The sequence below is a fragment of the Crinia signifera genome, chromosome 9 (assembly GCF_055691185.1).
Source record: "Crinia signifera chromosome 9, ASM5569118v1, whole genome shotgun sequence".
Lineage (NCBI taxonomy): Eukaryota > Metazoa > Chordata > Amphibia > Anura > Myobatrachidae > Crinia > Crinia signifera.
Window position 1 is genome coordinate 142,164,696 of NC_139225.1, and position 17,381 is coordinate 142,182,076.

A 17,381-nucleotide genomic window follows, 5' to 3' on the forward strand; every position below is an offset into this window, starting at 1 on the left:
GTCCGTTTTGGCTGCCGGATAGAGGCGTGACACGCATCTGCCCACCGATTTGACCAACAGCACCGCGGCCTGGATCGTGGAACGCACATGGGTCATTTTCTGTCACCGGGGCTCCACGCGTGGGTTAATAGGGTGGCACTGGACTGGTGAGGGCCCAGGATCGGGGGCAGGCGGCCTAGCCTTGGTGGGACACATGTTGGGTTAGTACTTCTTACAGTAGGCCTAAACTTAGAAGATCATCTAATGGGGCCAGTGAATAAGGGGTATTCCTGGAGGGGCTGTTGTTAAGTGCAAAGAGTGCAGTCTAGAAGAGGAAGTTGGGAAGGAAGTCTGTTAGTGAGAGTCCTCTTGGACCTGGCGGGATAGTGGGGCATCATCCTGATTCTGGCAGGATAACCAAGCTTCATACTGGTTCTGGCGGGATAGCCGAGGGTCATCCTGCTTCTAGAGGGTTATCCAAGGGCGATCCTGGTCTTGGCAGGATAGCCGACGGTGGTCCTGGCAGGAGAGCTGATGGTCCTCTTGGCTGTGAAAGGATAGCCAAGGGTCTTCCTGGCTGTGAAAGGATAGCCAAGGGTACTCCTGGCTGTGCAGGGATAGCCAAGGGTCCTCCTGGCTGTGGAAGGATAGCCGAGGGTCCTCCTGGCTGTGGAAGGATAGCTGTGGGTCCTCCTGGCCTTGGAGGGATAGCCGAGGGTCCTCCTGACTTTGGAGATATAGCCGAGAGTCCTCCTGGCTGTGGAAGGATAGCTGAAGGTCCTCCTGGCTGTGGAAGGATAGCTGTGGGTCCACCATAGGAGCTTGTGCAGAAAATCCAGGCCCAGTAGGTCCACTCCCGTGGTTATAACTAGACCTAGAAGGATGCAATGATTGTGTTAATCTAAGTAGAAGTTTAGTGTCCCCCAGGAATTGTATTTTGTATGGTTATCCTAGCTAGTGTTGTCACAGAGCAGAAATATTTTACCAAACACATTGAAAGTATTAGTGAAGCTAAAAAAAAAAAAAACATTCTAGCAATAGCTGTGGCTGCTTGACAGGACCTTTGTTTTGAAGATTTGACCTAGAACTTGGGTTCATGAAATAAAAAATGCCTCGTAAGAAGCCTTTTAGCAGCAAGCAGAAGAAGAAGCAGCTTCAAGACAAGAGAGAGCGGAAGAGGGGTGAGCGTTTAATATATTCATTATACACATAAGTACGTTATACACATACAGTTATGTCAAAACTTTGCAGATTAATAAGTAAAGCACAAATCTCCTTCATGATATTTGTTAATATGTGAAATACTTGGCCATTTGTTCATTTTCAGAATTGTCTTATAGTATATGCGAGCTCGTAGCCATTTTGTGTAAACGAGCCGTATGTTCACCATCGGTATTACTAAGGCACTGTGCAGACTATCGCTGAGAATGCGTCCTATCGGTTCTCCTGGAATAAGCCATGTCACGGATTACTAGTGAAGTAATAGTCTGCACTCTTATTGATGTTATTTCCTGTCTGAAAATGACTACGTATAGATTGCGGGTAGACTTTGTTACTTTCCTATTCCTGACAGGTCCACTTGAAGCTGGCAGGTCCGAGTCCAACAGTCGTAGCCAGAGCAGGGAGCGCGGAGAGAATACAGACACCTCGGACAGTGAGAGCGTCCGACCTGAAGTGAGAAGTATCAATCAGCAGCCAAAGATATTCAAAGTTGGGGACAGAGGATATGACCCAAACAGGTTTGTGTGTGTAATTCAGATGTATGTTGTGAAACTTTGGTGTTGGTGCACTTCTGTTTGTGCTTTCTAGCATAGGAGTCATTGAGCTGGTCATAGCTGTGACTTTTATCCTGCGGAGGGCTTTCCTGGATCTTGGTTTTGCTTGTATCGTCCTGGATATATGCCTTTTTATACGGTTTTGAAATATCGCTCTTTGCCCACTGCTGCAGCTTGGTGTAGCACCCGCCTTATTCTTTGTGGTTACTACTCAGTCTAGTCCCGATTTATGTCCTTATTAATCCTGAGAGGTGTAAGTACTATCTTTATCGCATGAGTTATAGGTGTACACTATGTTTTTATAATATTTGAAGACCTGCACTTAGCTGCATTTTACTGTAAAGATGAATACAGAATTCCAAAGTGCTCACCTTCGCTGATGGGTTCGATAGAATGAAGTGTGGTCAGTGAGAGAGAGTATGAGGGGTAAGGCGATGTGGTTGTAGGTGGGTATCGGCAGTGCTGTATGTGGGTGTGGGTTATGATTGAACTTCAGATCATATCCCCCCCTACTCTCTACCACCCATTCCACTTACACTACATCCCACCCACCAGCTTTGAACATCATTATCCATATTTATCAGCATCACCCCATCTTCCCCATCTAACCTCCATACCAATACCTGAGTAGCTCAGATATAATTATTACCTAATGGTACCACTGTATAAAGCTGCCTATTGGATGCAAACATACCATATAAATTAGGGGGTTTTGGGGGAAAAAAAGAAGTCCTCATTCAAACTATAGGGTCTAAACATGATGCCGGCAGGAGGGGGGTGGAGCGGAGGCCATGCAGCCATTGTTAACCAGGACCTCCCTCGTCTGAACATGCAGGATGAGAGAGGGGGCGTGCACAGCTTAAAATATTCAGGGTATACACTATAAAATATAACAAAATATATTGCTCAGAAAGCCCATTTTGCGCGATATCTCTTACTACATCCTCTGGTGTGTATGGACTTAAGGTGCGTACACACTTGACAACTATCGTGAACATATCGTTCATGATATTGATGTATTTAACAATATTTTCATGTATATCATCTAGTTTGTACGCACTGTATTGATAGCCATGCATGCTTACACGGGTCTTTAACGGCCCCCCTCTGTTGTCTGTACATGTACTAAAATCCTGGTTATGTGGGTCATTCAGAGCTGCCCGCTAATGTGAGAATTCTCCGTGGACTGCGAGGTGAAAGTTGCCTCCCAGACAGAGAAAAGTGCCCCTTGCTAAATTATAGAGGATTGCGAATGTATCGCTATCCACACAATCCCAAATGCGCACGTTTACCAAAAATCACAAATGTAATAGGGTGCGAATTGCAATTTAATTTTCACATTTAGCGGTAAAAATTGCACGATTTGTTATGTGAAAAAAATGTGCATTGCAATTCGCATCCAGGTTATTTTCCATTATAAACTATAGAATTCGCAAATGTAATGGGGTGCGATTTTTGGGAAACGTTACCAAATATCGACAGACAAATAGACCAGGTTTAGACTGGCGAATTTGACAGAACCATGCACAGATCAGTGAGATCTGTGCATGGTTCTTTCCAAAAGAATGTATTAAAGTAAAAAAAAAAAAAAAAACACCAGCATGGAGTCCCACCTCCTGAGCCAAACCAACCCCGGATTCATTGAGCCAGTCCTGGATCCACAAATATGGGGGACAAAAAGAGTAGGGGTCCCCCGTACTTCTGAAACCAGCCCGGGCTCTTAGAACGGTCCTGGTTCCAAAAATACAGGGAACAAAAAAACTGTGGGTCCCCCCAGTATTTTGAAATCGGCACTGGGCTCCAACAGCATTAATGTGCCTGCTGGGTCACATAGGTGACGCCCCTTTTACACTTTTTTAACATTCATACATACTCACCTGCTGCATCTCTGCCACTGCTCACTCACCCCTGACAGCCAGGTGAGCGGGCCGCACTGTAGCGGAGACGTTGTGATGTCACAGGGTCACCATATAGTACAGGCTGTCAGTGCGGCTGCCAAGTGAGCAGTGGCAGAGAGAGGACCATGCTGGAGCAGGTGAGCAGTATAAAAAAATCGCACCCTATTACATTTGCGAATTATAACCAGAAATCTTACATTTCACATGTGCAAATTTTAAAACCTTCCGAAAAGTCGCACCCTATTACATTCCATCCCAGGTTTCCACTCGGAAACGTTGGCTTGCTGTCAGTCAAATTGTGACTACTGCGATCAAACTACATAGTGGTATGGAGTTTTGTCGCTCATTGCGGCCATACGGCTTATGCGCAGTCATTTGATGATCACTCGATTTTGTGACTTCGCTGATTAGCAGACACCTCTTCCCTCCTGTTGTCAGATCCCTCTTCTCTTCACATGTCACTCACAGCTCTCAGACACTCAGCGACCATCCGCTTCCGCATACTGTACTCATCTACGTTTATGACCACCAGCCCCTAATAGCACGTTGATCAAGTCCTCACTACTTACTAGATGTAATGTGTTTTGAACTGTGGCATTCATTTTTCCTTTTATCTATTTCTATTATTTATTTACTGTAGTTAAGTTTTGCACTGTTCCTTTTGTACGGCGCTGCGAAACACTTGTGGCGCCTTATAACTAAAATAATAATAATAAGACTCTGAATGACCCCTTATATCATCCGTGTTGGCCCTATATCGTCAATGATGATGCCACAATATCTTGTGTTAAATCGCTCCGCGTGTAAGTTCTTTATCATTTGTCAGGGAGTTCCAGCCGTTCAAGGGAACGTTGCATCATTTGCTGTGTCATCTAAGAGGGGAGTTCTATTTCAGATATGGGCAACCAATCAGATACGATCTATTATCTTCTAGAAGGTGATAAATAAATAAGAAGTAGATTCGGTACTTGTTTAGTTTCACGGCGGCAGCGTCTGTGTCCCCTTGCGGGGCTCGCTTCGCTGGCCCATGCTACGTGCTCGGTGGCTCGCTACGCTCACCACGCTATCTAAAATCAACTCCATGCCAACGTGGATAGTGGCGGTATGAACCAATTCACGTTGGCATGGACTTTTTTAGGTAGTTTTCTGAGCGCCGAAACCGGAAGTAGCGGGCGGCCATGCTGCCGCCGTGAAACTAAACAAGTACCGTAGATTCTCATTGGTTGCCCTTAGCAACATCCCATGTTAAATCGAACTTCCATCTTAGTAAATTTCCTCCATTGTGCCACCTGACAAAACAACTATTTGAAAAGCAATTGCTAACCAGCTTTGCCCTGCCATTCAGTCTGCCATAGCAAATGCCAAAGGGGATGTGGCTTCATTTAGAAAAGCTGCAATGTGGATCTGATCGCTCCTGTGCTATAAATTTACTAGTGCTCCAATTTTCATTGATCTTAACCGCGCTGAAAGCGTCAAAAAATAATTGCACCTTGCATTTAAACAGCAGCGACATCTTGTGGTCTTTCTTTGTATTGCAGGTTTAGACTTCAACTTGAAAGAGAGAGTAAAGAGGAAATCGAACACAGGAAGAAACTCGCAATAGAGAAAATTTTGGAGACTGTTCCAGAAACCGAACTAGAAGTGGATATAGAAAACATTTACAGGCCAGGATCCGGTAACTTTATGACATTCAGATCCATTTGGACATGTGTTGTGCGTCTGCGCATGTGCAGACCAGGGTGCGTGCACTTATGGCGAACATTCTATATGGGAACGCCCCATTACCATATGGAACGCCCAGTGTTTCAAGGCCGTTCCCATGAGAACGCTGGGTGTTCTCATGGTAATGAGGCCGTGACGTGGGTGTGGGGGGCCAGATGTCAGCTGCCCGCCCTGTCTTCGCACAGGGCAGCCGCAGTTTAGAGTCATTACATTTTTTAACCCTTTGAGTACCAACGTATCTGTGAGCGATCCTCAAAATATCCGTAATAAATGCCAGCACCGCTCACAGTGACTGTTCTTTTAGTATAAATAAATACAAAGACAGCCAAGTCAGTTCATTGCCATTTAGTTAAATATCGCGCCTCCCCCCCCCCCAAAAAAAAAAAAAGTCGCTGTGAGCGGCGCTGGCATTTTTTTTTAAATTAAGTATTTTTTATTAAGATTTTTAGGTGAACATACAGCAATCGGACATGACAAATATGATAACATGCATATAAAGGATAGTAACACACAGTCATCTGGCATTAACATATACACCCACTGGTGAGCAATATATATGGACAACATACTAGGCAAAAAGTGTATCCCAATACTCCACAACAACGATATAATTATTACAAATACCCGAAGGCGCCTTTCAGGTAAAACAGCCTAAGTGTTAGAACATGTGGAGAGATATCTGGAAATGCCATTATTTATGTGCATATAATCAGAACACAGCTAGACAAATATATTGTAGCATGTCAAGCGGGTAAACCAAAAAAGAAAATATGGTACTTGTTTCCTAGAACGGCCACAATCGTGAGTGATCGTGGCTCTTAATTAAGGGACACGATCCTCACGATGTGGCCGATTTTTTTACATTTTTTTCCCTTTGATTGACAGAAATCGGGTCAATCGGTCGGTCGCGACCAATTAAAATCGGCCGCGATGCGACCGACCGATTGACCCGATTTTTCCATAGACTTCAATGTTAAAAAATCTTTTAACATTGAAATCGGGAGGATCTTGTCGGTCTTGTGCCATTATAATGGCACAAGATGAGATGGACTTGATTAAGTCCATCTCACATAGTGAAAAATGATAAAAAAGGTGAAATGGGCCAATATGACCCATTTCACATTTTTTATGTGCCCGCCATGACCCCACGATAGACGTCAACCCGAAGCGTGGCGAGCGCAGCGAGCCCGCGAGGGGCGGCGGTGCGCGTCCTCCGACCTTTTCATTCCCCTACTATCCACTAGGGCGTGGAGTGAGAATAGAATAGTGTGGCGAGCCACCGAGCCCGAAGCGTGGCGAGCGGACGCGTATACCTGTGAAGTTATACGCGTCCCCTCGCGGGGCTCGCTGCGCTCGCCACGCTTCGGGCTCGGTGGCTCGCTGCGCTCGCCACACTATTCTATTCTCACTCCACGCCCTAGTGGATAGTAGGGGAAGGAAAAGGTCGGAGGACGCGCACCGCCGCCCCTCGCGGGCTCGCTGCGCTCGCCACGCTTCGGGTTGACGTCTATCGTGGGGTCTAGCCCACTTAGTAACATTTGGGGGGGCAATTGAAAATAATCAGGTGAAAAAAAAAAAAAAATCGGGTGAAAAATCGGTCGGTCGGATCGGTCGCATCGCATGCGACCAAATCGCATGCGATGCGATCGATCCGATTTTTTATCTTACGACCACAACGATCTAAATCGTTGTGGCCGTTCTAGGAAACAAGTACCGAAAATATTGTCAGGCCGACTGCCAGTCCACACAAACACAAAATAAAATAACTATTATATCCTTACTAAACTAACCACCCTAAATTAGCAAAGTAACCCGCCCCCAAAACCCAAAGTAAACCTCCCATAACCCCCCACCCTGTATAACCTAACCCCAACCTAGGCATACCTGGATCCCTTAATTCAACTACCCCCCACCTAACACCTATGCTAACTATCTATCTAATATTCCCCCCTTCCCCATATAAAGGATATAAGATGGATATTCAGCGGGGGCAAAACTATAAAATAAACCACCCAAAAACCCAAAGCAAACCTTCCAAATAACCCCCCACCCTGTACAACCCACCCCCAACTAAGGCGTACCTGGATCCCCATTAACTACCCCCTAAACCTACCCTAGGCTAGACTAATCTAAGCAAACCCCCCCCCCCCCCCCCCCTCCAATAACAGGATATTGGAACATAGATATATTGGGGCAATGGCATGAATATTATATACTGTACACTACAGGGTAATGCAGGTATAGTAACTTATGGTGTGGGACCATATAGGTGAGGTCAAATTGCCTCCCAAAGAGTTATAGGTTAAAGAGCATATATGATAATTGGCGTCTATATGGACAGACAACAAGAGAGTCAGGATATACTTAAGGAAAAAGAAAAACAGGAAGGGATAACACAAATTATAATTTAGTACACAGTGTTAGTCTGGCCATTCTTCAAAGTCAGGAAGAGAAGCAGTCATTGGAACAGGGTCCTCGCCAACAGCAAGAGGGATATCAGGATAAGTTCCACAGTAGTAATGGGAACATATCCAGCCCAATGCGGAGTATAGCATATACAAGTAGGGCAATCCTGAGCAGGTGCTAGGAACACAAGGATGTTGAATATTCCCATAGTCCTCAATTCGGAAGGCATGGGAAAGTCGTGAATGGAACATAGCATCATATTGGCAATCTTCAGGATCGGGACAGCAATTAAACTGTGCTGTATGCAGATTCATAGAGAAATAGATGGCAGAAGTGTGAACTGGCATAGGGGTGGCAGGTACCACAGGTGTAGAGGATACAGGCACACTGCCCTCTGCAACGGAGAAGTGTATGGCCAGAGCAGTGTCCAGTGCAGGAGCAGGCAAGGTCATAGGATCAATAGGCACAGGTAGATCTGGATCGCACTGTTCAATGTTATAGGTAGAGACTGGGACATTCCCCCGTATATCATCTAACTGGCGAAGCAGTCTGATAGTAGTTCCATGAATTGCTCCTAGTATCTGGTGTAGAGATGGTTCCATGGTCATGTATAAAAATCACACGTAGCAGGATTTATAGGACTATCCAAACGGCAGACTGGCAGCAATAGGATAAACACAAAATACACTGATGGCGGCTAGCATGCCACCAAGTGCATACAGGAGACCAATAACCGCGAAGGGCAGTGCCAGTATAGTTTCAGGATGTATGTAATTCAGGGAGTCCAAAAGCAGACCACTGTCAGCAGAATCCTGAGCAGGTATCCAAACAGGTACAACGTTACTGGGCCACCAGGTGTCTCACATCAGACACCACTCACTGCTGAAGAATTGTCAGGCTGCCTCACCGGGAAGTGTCATAAAGCAAACAGGAGCTCCAAGTCTCTCAGACCCCAGCCAGCCGTCCCAAGCTTCAAAGCACCCCAGTCCAGTGAACGGGTGAGCGGGGCAAGATGGCGCAGGACCCCTCCGTGCGGACGGCGGCAGCGTGTCTCAGCAGAGACCGCTTTCTGCCTTCTCCGCTACTCACTCCGGAGAGGCCACCAGCGCGTACCACCGCAGCTCACCTGGCACTCAGGAGCGCCGCACGGAGCGCATAAGAGCCGGAGCGCAGCAACCCGGCTCGTATCTTTGCCGGATTCCTTAGGCCACAAGATGGCGCGTGTGCAGTCCAGGGCCTCCGTCCGTGACCAGTGCAACAACAGAGCTTCTCCTCCGTGTCCCCTAATGTCAGAGCTCCCCCAGGCAGACAGAAATGTGCCTGATAGCTTCCCACGCTCCTGCGGGGATTGTAAGGCAAGTGAGCACCCTCAGGATGTAAAAGCAGGATATTATAAGCGGAGAGCTGGTACAAGTGGCGCTGGCATTTTTAACAGGTATTTTGAGAATCTCTCAATTCGGGTCGAGAGAGAGCTGAATTGATGTGAAAGAGAAGAGGGCTGTGAGCTCAGGAGGGAAGAGGGCCCTGATCCAAGGAGCTTACAATCTAGAGGTTCCCCACTTCATGTTAAGTGATCCACCCCCCCTTCCCCCATCTAGCCCCCTGCCTCACCTTAATGCGTGAAGTTAGGGGCTGCAGCTGGCAGATTCAGCACTTGACGTTCCAGCGCATGTCCCCTGGAATGTCGCTTGCAAGGCCTTCTGGGGCGCAGTTTCAGGAGTGATGCGGCCAGTCAGAGGCTGGTATACTCCCAGGGGGTCCATTCTGCACATAAAGAGGAGTATTCATTGCTGCCCGCGAGGGGGTTAGTATGGCGAGAATCACTTGTGTATGACGAGGATCGCCAAAAACAAGTTATCCTTGCCTTCAAACCCCCTTACCGGCCGCTCGCCATATTCAATGCTCCGTCAAAATCCTCGCCATCGGAGGATTCCCTTAAACGGCGATGTTTGCCGCAGATGCAGCGAGTCCGCTGCCATTTTGATGGCCGCTACTCGGCATTGAGTACACCCCATACAGTTATCGGGACATGCCAACCATAGGTGACGGGTTGCGGACCCCTGGCTGCGGTCGCATCACATACAGTCAAGCAGTTAAATAATGGCAAACTAATTGCACGGTCCGTAGTTTCAGCCTCACGCTTATGTTTGTCACATTCGCCTACAGCAGAGTAATATAATGTCTTTATCCCAGTGTTGGACTTCCCAAAGCGACCGGCCTGGAACTATGAGATGAGCAAGGAGACTGTTCTGCTGCAGGAGGAAAAGGCCTTCAAGGAATATCTGCAGAAGATCTACGACAGTCACAGCCCCCGGGAGCTCAGCTACTTCGACCACAACCTGGAGGTGAGACTTCTTGGTGGGATTGCAGAAAATCCGTTCTGCTTTCCAGATTATTAGATCCTTTTATTCCTCATTATCCATTCCTTAAATTCTTAGCATCAATGTCACATTGGGCCTAATTCAGACCTGATCTGTGGGCTGCTAATTTTTGTCACCCTGCAATCAGGTATAAGTAACCCCACCAAATTGAAATCCAGCCCCGTATTTTCCCTGACATTGGCAGAAACCGTCCGGTTACCACCCCCAAATGCTGAATTCCTGCCAATCACCTTGCTAACGGCCCGCGACAGTCGGATTTTATCACAGGGCGGCCTCACGCATACCTACTACGGCCTGTACACATACGCAGTCTATCAAAAATCACCCAACCTGCTAATTCGTAGTCATGTGATCAGTTCTGAATTAGGCCCATTGCCCTAATCTATTGGATTACAGTGATCATGTCGGCAAGTGTCTGTATTGGCCCTAATATATCAATCCCTGATAGATATTCACGGTAATGGGGATAAGCTTCCAAAATATGCCCGTAGGTGAGTATTTCCCAAATGAAGACTTAATGCCGACTCACAAATTGTGTTAATGAGATCCTAATTGTGGATCAGGGACCAAGAAATGTTCTAGAAGGTGATGTTCTCATAAAGTAAGTTGATTTGTAAAATCTGATGCAATTGTAATGTGTAATACAAAGTAAAGGTACAAGTTCCTCATGCAGCGCACAAATATAGGTATGTTCTAACACTAGTCCTAGGGGATAGAAGAAGAAATGATGAAATAAAGGTCAGGCAATACTTTCTGTTCTATGCCAGTGGTTTCATTATTGATCAGTTTCTTGTTTTTTTTTGGGGGGGGGGGGGGGGGGGGTTTATGAGGTATTTTTCCTAATTTATTTTTAATGACCTTTTGGTCAGGACTAACTTCTAGGAAGTGTTCATGGTTATGGCCTGCAGCATAAGAAGTTCCTTAATGTTCAGTCCCTTGGAGGTTTATAACCATTGCCCAATAAACCCAGAAGGATTATTGACAATAAGCACAGGGATCCTGTTTTATGACTGTCCATTGTTTCAGTTGCATTTGTGGACTTAAAAATAGCAAAATGCACAAACGTCGGTCATAAATGTACATTTGGTTCAAAAATATCCAGTAACAGCGAAACGGTCGTCTGTTTAGTTTTTAAGTAACGATCTTCTGCACGAGCGTTTCCCGTTAATGCTTTGCTCTTTGTTACAGACCTGGCGTCAGCTGTGGAGAGTTCTAGAGATGTCTGACATTGTCCTGCTAATAACAGACATCCGGCACCCGGTCAGTGTTACCTTCCCCATCTCTGCTCCTGTCTGTGTACAGTTGTGGGTCTTAGGGTAGACATGGATATATAGACGACATATGAAAAGGTCGACATACATTTTTCATGGGGTTTTTTGGTGTTCATTTGTAGATGTTATTACACGGACCCCAAATTAGTTTCCTTGGTGAAACTTTGCTTGTGTCGGCCTAAGCTATGTCAACCTTTTTACTATATTGACCTATGGCCTGTCGACCAATAGTGGTCAACCTTCTTATTGTCTACCCTATGACCCATACCCTTTTTCAAAAGTGGGCATTCAAGAGTAAATAATTGTTGTTTTTTTGTTCCTGTAGACGTTGCGTTCTCTGGAAACCTTTAGGGCCAGATGCACTAAGCTTCAAAAGTGATAAAATGGAGAGTGATAAACAGCCAGCCAATCAGCTCCTACCTGCCATGTCACAGACTCTGTTTGAAAAATGTCAGACAGGAGCTGATTGGTTGGTTGTTTATCACTCTCCATTCTATCACTTTTGATCTTAGTGCATCTGGCTCTTAGTGTTTAGTATAAACAAATGATAATGTGATTTCTTTGTATCCTAGGTCCTGCATTTCTCGCCCGCTTTTTATGACTATGTTACGCAAGAATTGGGGCGCTCGCTGATCCTTGTTCTTAATAAGATCGACCTGGCTCCCCCATCGCTAGTGGTAGCTTGGAAACACTATTTTCAGACCAGGTTCCCACAGGTCCACGTGGTCTGTTTCACCTCCTACCCCAGAGATTCCACTGAGGAACCGGACCCCTCCTCAGGTATGGCTGGCATGTGTGGGTGGCCGGCCTCATCACCTACTCTCCCCACCATCCAGATCTCTCATCCCCTCTATATCTACCTGTCACCCCCTCCACATATGCTGCTCTCTTCTCCATCCATATCTGCTACTCTGTACCTTTCTGCTGATGATCTCTCCTCGTTTCCTTATCTAATTCCTATGTAAATCCTTTTGTTTCCCATCAGTGTTTAAGAGACGCAGGAAGAAGCGCCGGGTGTGGAGCTCAGCCCTGGGCCCCAATCAGCTCCTGCGAGCTTGTGAGATGATCACAGCTGGGAATGGTAATTGATGACCTTTTAATATAACATGGCTGCTATCTTCTGGGGTTCTCTCCTTTTCTCCGTACTGTTCTTTGCAAGTCATTCACGTGTCTGTACCTAAATGCGCCTTTGAGTTGGGGTATGTATTGCTGGAGAGTTTTGCAGAATCAGGGGTCTTACGGAGTCATCCACACGGTCTTCACAATTGCCGCTCACCATCATTCCGATAGGCCGAATTCCCTCCGGACCAGTGGGGTTTGGCCGTACACATATGAAGGGACGGAACAACCTATTCCATTCGTCGTTTCTACGCATGTGCAAACCCTGACTGAATGGCCGCAGCGAGTTGCTCGCTCGCATCGGCGAGGGAGGGACGGGGGCAGACATTGGCGGTGCTGGGGGGGAGGCAGTTAAAATCCCAAATGGGTCAAAATCCCGACAAGGACAAAATCCCAACATTTAAAATACCGACAAGGACAAAATCTCGACATTTAAAATCCCGACAAGGTCAAAATACCGACATATAGAATGTACAGGTGAAACTGTCAACATGACTTTAGTTCGACAGTTGGTGAGGTCGACATGGGTTTTTTCACTGTTTTTTGACCCAACATGAGCCGACAGGCGGTATTTCATGCCCTACCATCCACTAGGGCGTGGTGGGAGAATAAAAAGGTACATGTGAGTTATCCGGACGCCCGATTTGAAAATCGGGTCGGATCGGGCACATCGCATCGCATCGCATGCGACCATCGGATGCGATGCGATGCGATGACCCGATTTTTCCATAGGAATCAATGTTAAAATGGACTGAGTCCATTTTAACATGGAATTCAATGGGAAAAAGGGGTCCTTTTCATACCCCTACTATCCAAGTGGGCATGGAGTTGGATATAAACCTGTGGCGAGCGTAGCGAGCCACCGAGCCCGAAGCGTGGCGAGCGTAGCGAGCCCCGCGAGGGGACACGGAATACCGTTCGCTCGCCACGCTTCGGGCTCGGTGGCTCGCTACGCTCGCCACAGGTTTATATCCAACTCCATGCCCACTTGGATAGTAGGGGTATGAAAAGGACCCCTTTTTCCATAGGAATCATTTTAACATTGATTCCTATGGAAAAATCGGGTCATCGCATCCGATATCGCATGCGATGCGATGCGATGCGATGCGATATCGCATCGCATCGCATCTGATTGTATGCCTTAACTTAAGGCATACAATCAAAAAATCGGGCGTCCAGATAACTCACAAGTACCAATAAAAAAGTGCCTGAAGCATTGCAAGCGATGTGACGGACTGCGGTTCACCTCCAACTGTGTCCATGTCGACTTTGTCGACACTCGGGTGAAAAAACCCATGTCGACCTCACGACCTTTCGACCCAAAGTAATGTTGACAGTTTCACCTGCACATTCTAGATGTCAGTGTTTTGTCCTTGTCGGTGTTTTGTCCTTGTCGGTATTTTGACCCTATCGGGATTTCATACCGAATCCGTGCTGGGCCATGGGAACGCCCAGCGTTTTATGGGCCTCCCCCTGAAAACGCTGGGTGTTCCCATGGCTACGCAGGCGGGCTGATGGCTGCCCCTTGGCGTCAGCCGCCCACCCTGTCTTCGTCTCACCGGCCGCAAATATAAGTCAGTCTCAACTGACTTATATTTGCGATGGCAGGAGAAAGCATTCGATGGTCGGCGACCATCAAATGATTTCTGCAGTGGCGGCATGCGAGGGGAAGTGTCTTAGTAACACATCCCCTCCCGTGGTTGCGAGGGGAAACCGCAGCGATTCGGCGAGGCGAGCTCTCTGGCGCTTGGTAAGCTGTGATCTTCGCAGCTTACGGAGTCAACCAGAATCGATCCCATAAACTGTTCTCTTGATTTATTGATTGATCACGTCTGGCTCCTTAGGCCACTGGCTCTTCCATCCTTATACAAACACTGGGTTCCTCCTGTATGGTTTCATTTGTTCCTCTTCTACAGTTGACCTGACCAGCTGGAGAGAGAAGATTGAAAGAGACTCTGCCGCTCTGTGTAGCCCCACAAGCAAGGAAGAGGACAGTGAAGCCGATGAGGGAGACGCGGTTCTAGCCCAGCAGGTCACTGACGCAGAACTAGGGGCACCAAGCAGGGAGCTGTACAAAGATGGGGTACTGAGCATCGGCTGTGTAGGTGAGACACGACTGGCGATCTCCTATGGCTGGCCTATTGTAGGTCTGAGTGCCTGATATAAATAGTCAATTTGCCTGGTCTCTACTCTACACTGGATGAGGTCCAAAGCTCTTCTGACCGTCCTTTGCTCTCCTCTTACCTTTGGCAGGGTTCCCCAATGTGGGGAAGTCATCCCTCATCAACGGGCTCGTCGGAAGAAAGATCGTCAGCGTCTCCCGAACCCCAGGTCACACCAAATACTTCCAGACATATTTCCTGACGCCAACAGTGCGCCTGTGTGACTGTCCCGGCCTGATCTTCCCATCTCTTATCGACAAGCAGCACCAGGTAAAGCCCTGTCCCACCCTAATACAGGAGGACAGTACTAGCAACACAGGTGTGATGCTGCTGTTATACAGACCTTGTATTCTGGTTCCAGATCTGCGGCTCTGTCTGTGCCCTGTGTATACTTACTAGCTCCTGTCCACACTGCTGCCGACCTAGTAGAGCTTGTAGTCTGGGGGGAGGGGGGGATTTATTGTGACCAGGACACGACAAGAAAAGTCTCCATGACTCGCTTTTGTCTCTCACAGCTTCTTGCCGGCATCTATCCGATTGCTCAGATTCAGGAGCCCTACACCTCAGTGGGCTACCTGTCCTGCCGAATCCCTGTCTCCAAACTCCTGAAACTTACCCACCCTGAAGGACAGCCGAGCTGGACAGCATGGAGCATCTGTGAAGGTAAGATACCTTTCCTTAGCATGTGCAGATGGGTGTTGTATGGTGCTGTACTGGTTATATAGATAGATGCTACATTGTAATATCTGCCTTTTTTTGCACGCAGCCTGGGCAGACAAGCGCGGTTACAAGACCGCAAAGGCCGCTCGCAGTGACACCTACAGGGCGGCCAACAGTCTTCTGCGCCTTGCCGTGGATGGACGTCTTTGCTTGTGTATGAGACCCCCAGGTTACTCCCTTAATAAAGGTATACACCTAGCCTTCTCCTCACCCTACTTCTGTTAAAGCTGCACTGTGAAGGCAGCCATTTTGTCTGCTGAACCAGTTTTCAGCATATGTATTCATTACAAATGAGTCACCAGATGGCTGCCTCAGCTTCAATAGAGCAACCATGCCACTAATGCATATCATCTCTCCCCCCCACCAGAGGTCTGGGAGCAACACCAAGACACCCTAGAGATGATCTCCCACGTTCAAGCACAAGGCCGATCTGATGGTCGCTCCTCCTCAGGTGGAGAAGAGGAGGAGATTTCAAGTTCCGGTGAAGAGGAAGAAGAATGTGACAGGGATGCAGATGAAGAAGAGGATGATGAGGAAGACTCCTCTACCTCCCAGGCCAAGAAAGTAGTCAAAAATAAATCTTCTGACATCAACCCCTATGCAGTCCTAGGGGAAGACGAGTGTTAGAATTGGGGTGTGAATTTAAGGTGGTTGTGCTTTAGAAGGGATAACATTTTTTTCCTTTTTTTTTTTTTTTTTTTTTTTTAAGCCTCCCCTTCATTACCGTGCTGTAATCAAGCAGAGGCGTTTCCAGGCAGACATTTTGTTTTCTGCTGAGAGGCCGGTGACCCGTTACTCGGTAATCCGCTCTGCTCTCCAGAGTTTTACTTCAGTGCAGAGACGGGTGAAGAGATGGGACGTTATTTCATTCTCTAATGAACTTCATTGGGAGAGAGTCGGCGAGCGGGAGTACAGGGTTCTCTTCCATTCCTCACCCTTCTCTTCGCCCCTCTCTACCTCCCATCTCGTTACTTTTCTTTCATAGGACCAGGATGTGGTTTAAAATGGCAGCTCATAATCCGCTTAAGTGTGTGAGTTTGGAGTGATCAGGTCGCTGAGTGTGGATTTGCGAGGAGTAGCCTTTTCTTGTTGATGTACCATGCCCTATAAACAGTGCGGCGGCCATTTTGTGACAGGGACATCTCTTGAGGCACTGAGGCGTAATGCATGGGGATATACCTCAGTGGCATTCCTGCTGCTTTGTTGGGCTGCTTTCTCATAAATATTGTAGCCTCTGATTGGTGTAAGTGCTATGTACACTATAATTCCAGTATTATATGCAGAGTGAGGTGTGTGCCTTCTAGGATAGCTGTGAACGAGTGTTTGGAATAATACAGTTGGCAGCTGTGCGGTACAGCGGCTCCTGTCATTATACTACACAAATATGTGCTTTTTTTTTATCTTCCATATCATCCGATGGAAGCGTATGGGGGACCAATGTGCTAATTATAATTTTAATATCTATTTTCCTGACACAATTCTGTAAGGTCTGAGGGAACTTAATGGTCAGAATGCCACAAAATTAGCTAAGAATACCGGAGATCTAACTTATGTCTGGGACAGGGGCGGGGTGCTACTGTCATGTCCTACACAATAATCTGCACAATCTGATAGTTACCCCTTGGGATTATCACCCCAGCTTACAAGGCATGTTACCCGGTTTCTCTTCGTTCTCATGGCTTCAGATGTCTATTTTGCTGTACAAAACAAATAAATACAATTATATTTACTGATTCCTGAGGTAAATCATTTCTGGGGTCCAAGTTGTGTGTTCATTAGAGCGGATGTAGAGATGTTAGGGGAGCGGTTCATAGGTCTGCAGTGTCTAGGTCGACATAGGCAGTGGTCGACACATCAAAAGGATGACATGAGGTTTTCACGAATTTTTGGGCTTTTGATTACTTTACCATTCACGTGGCCTACAATTGGTAAAGTGCCCAAAGTGCTA

At 47.0% G+C, this 17,381-nt stretch overlaps 1 protein-coding gene across 2 annotated transcripts; it reads left to right on the forward strand.

Moving 5' to 3' along the window:
- The first annotated feature begins 8 nt into the window (after positions 1-8).
- Positions 9-17,166, forward strand: GNL1 (G protein nucleolar 1). Of its 2 annotated transcripts, XM_083160014.1 has the most exons (13): positions 9-200; positions 1,054-1,160; positions 1,553-1,718; positions 5,191-5,327; positions 9,974-10,125; positions 11,350-11,421; positions 12,005-12,212; positions 12,418-12,513; positions 14,468-14,656; positions 14,805-14,983; positions 15,229-15,376; positions 15,480-15,620; positions 15,801-17,166. In XM_083160014.1, the coding sequence occupies exons 2-13, from the start codon at positions 1,088-1,090 to the stop codon at positions 16,058-16,060; spliced, it is 1,821 nt and encodes a 606-aa protein (XP_083016140.1). In that variant the 5' UTR covers positions 9-200; positions 1,054-1,087; the 3' UTR covers positions 16,061-17,166. The 2 variants fall into 2 exon arrangements, with proteins under 2 accessions (XP_083016140.1, XP_083016139.1); XM_083160013.1 differs by having other exon boundaries at positions 9-1,160.
- Positions 17,167-17,381: the final 215 nt, after the last annotated feature.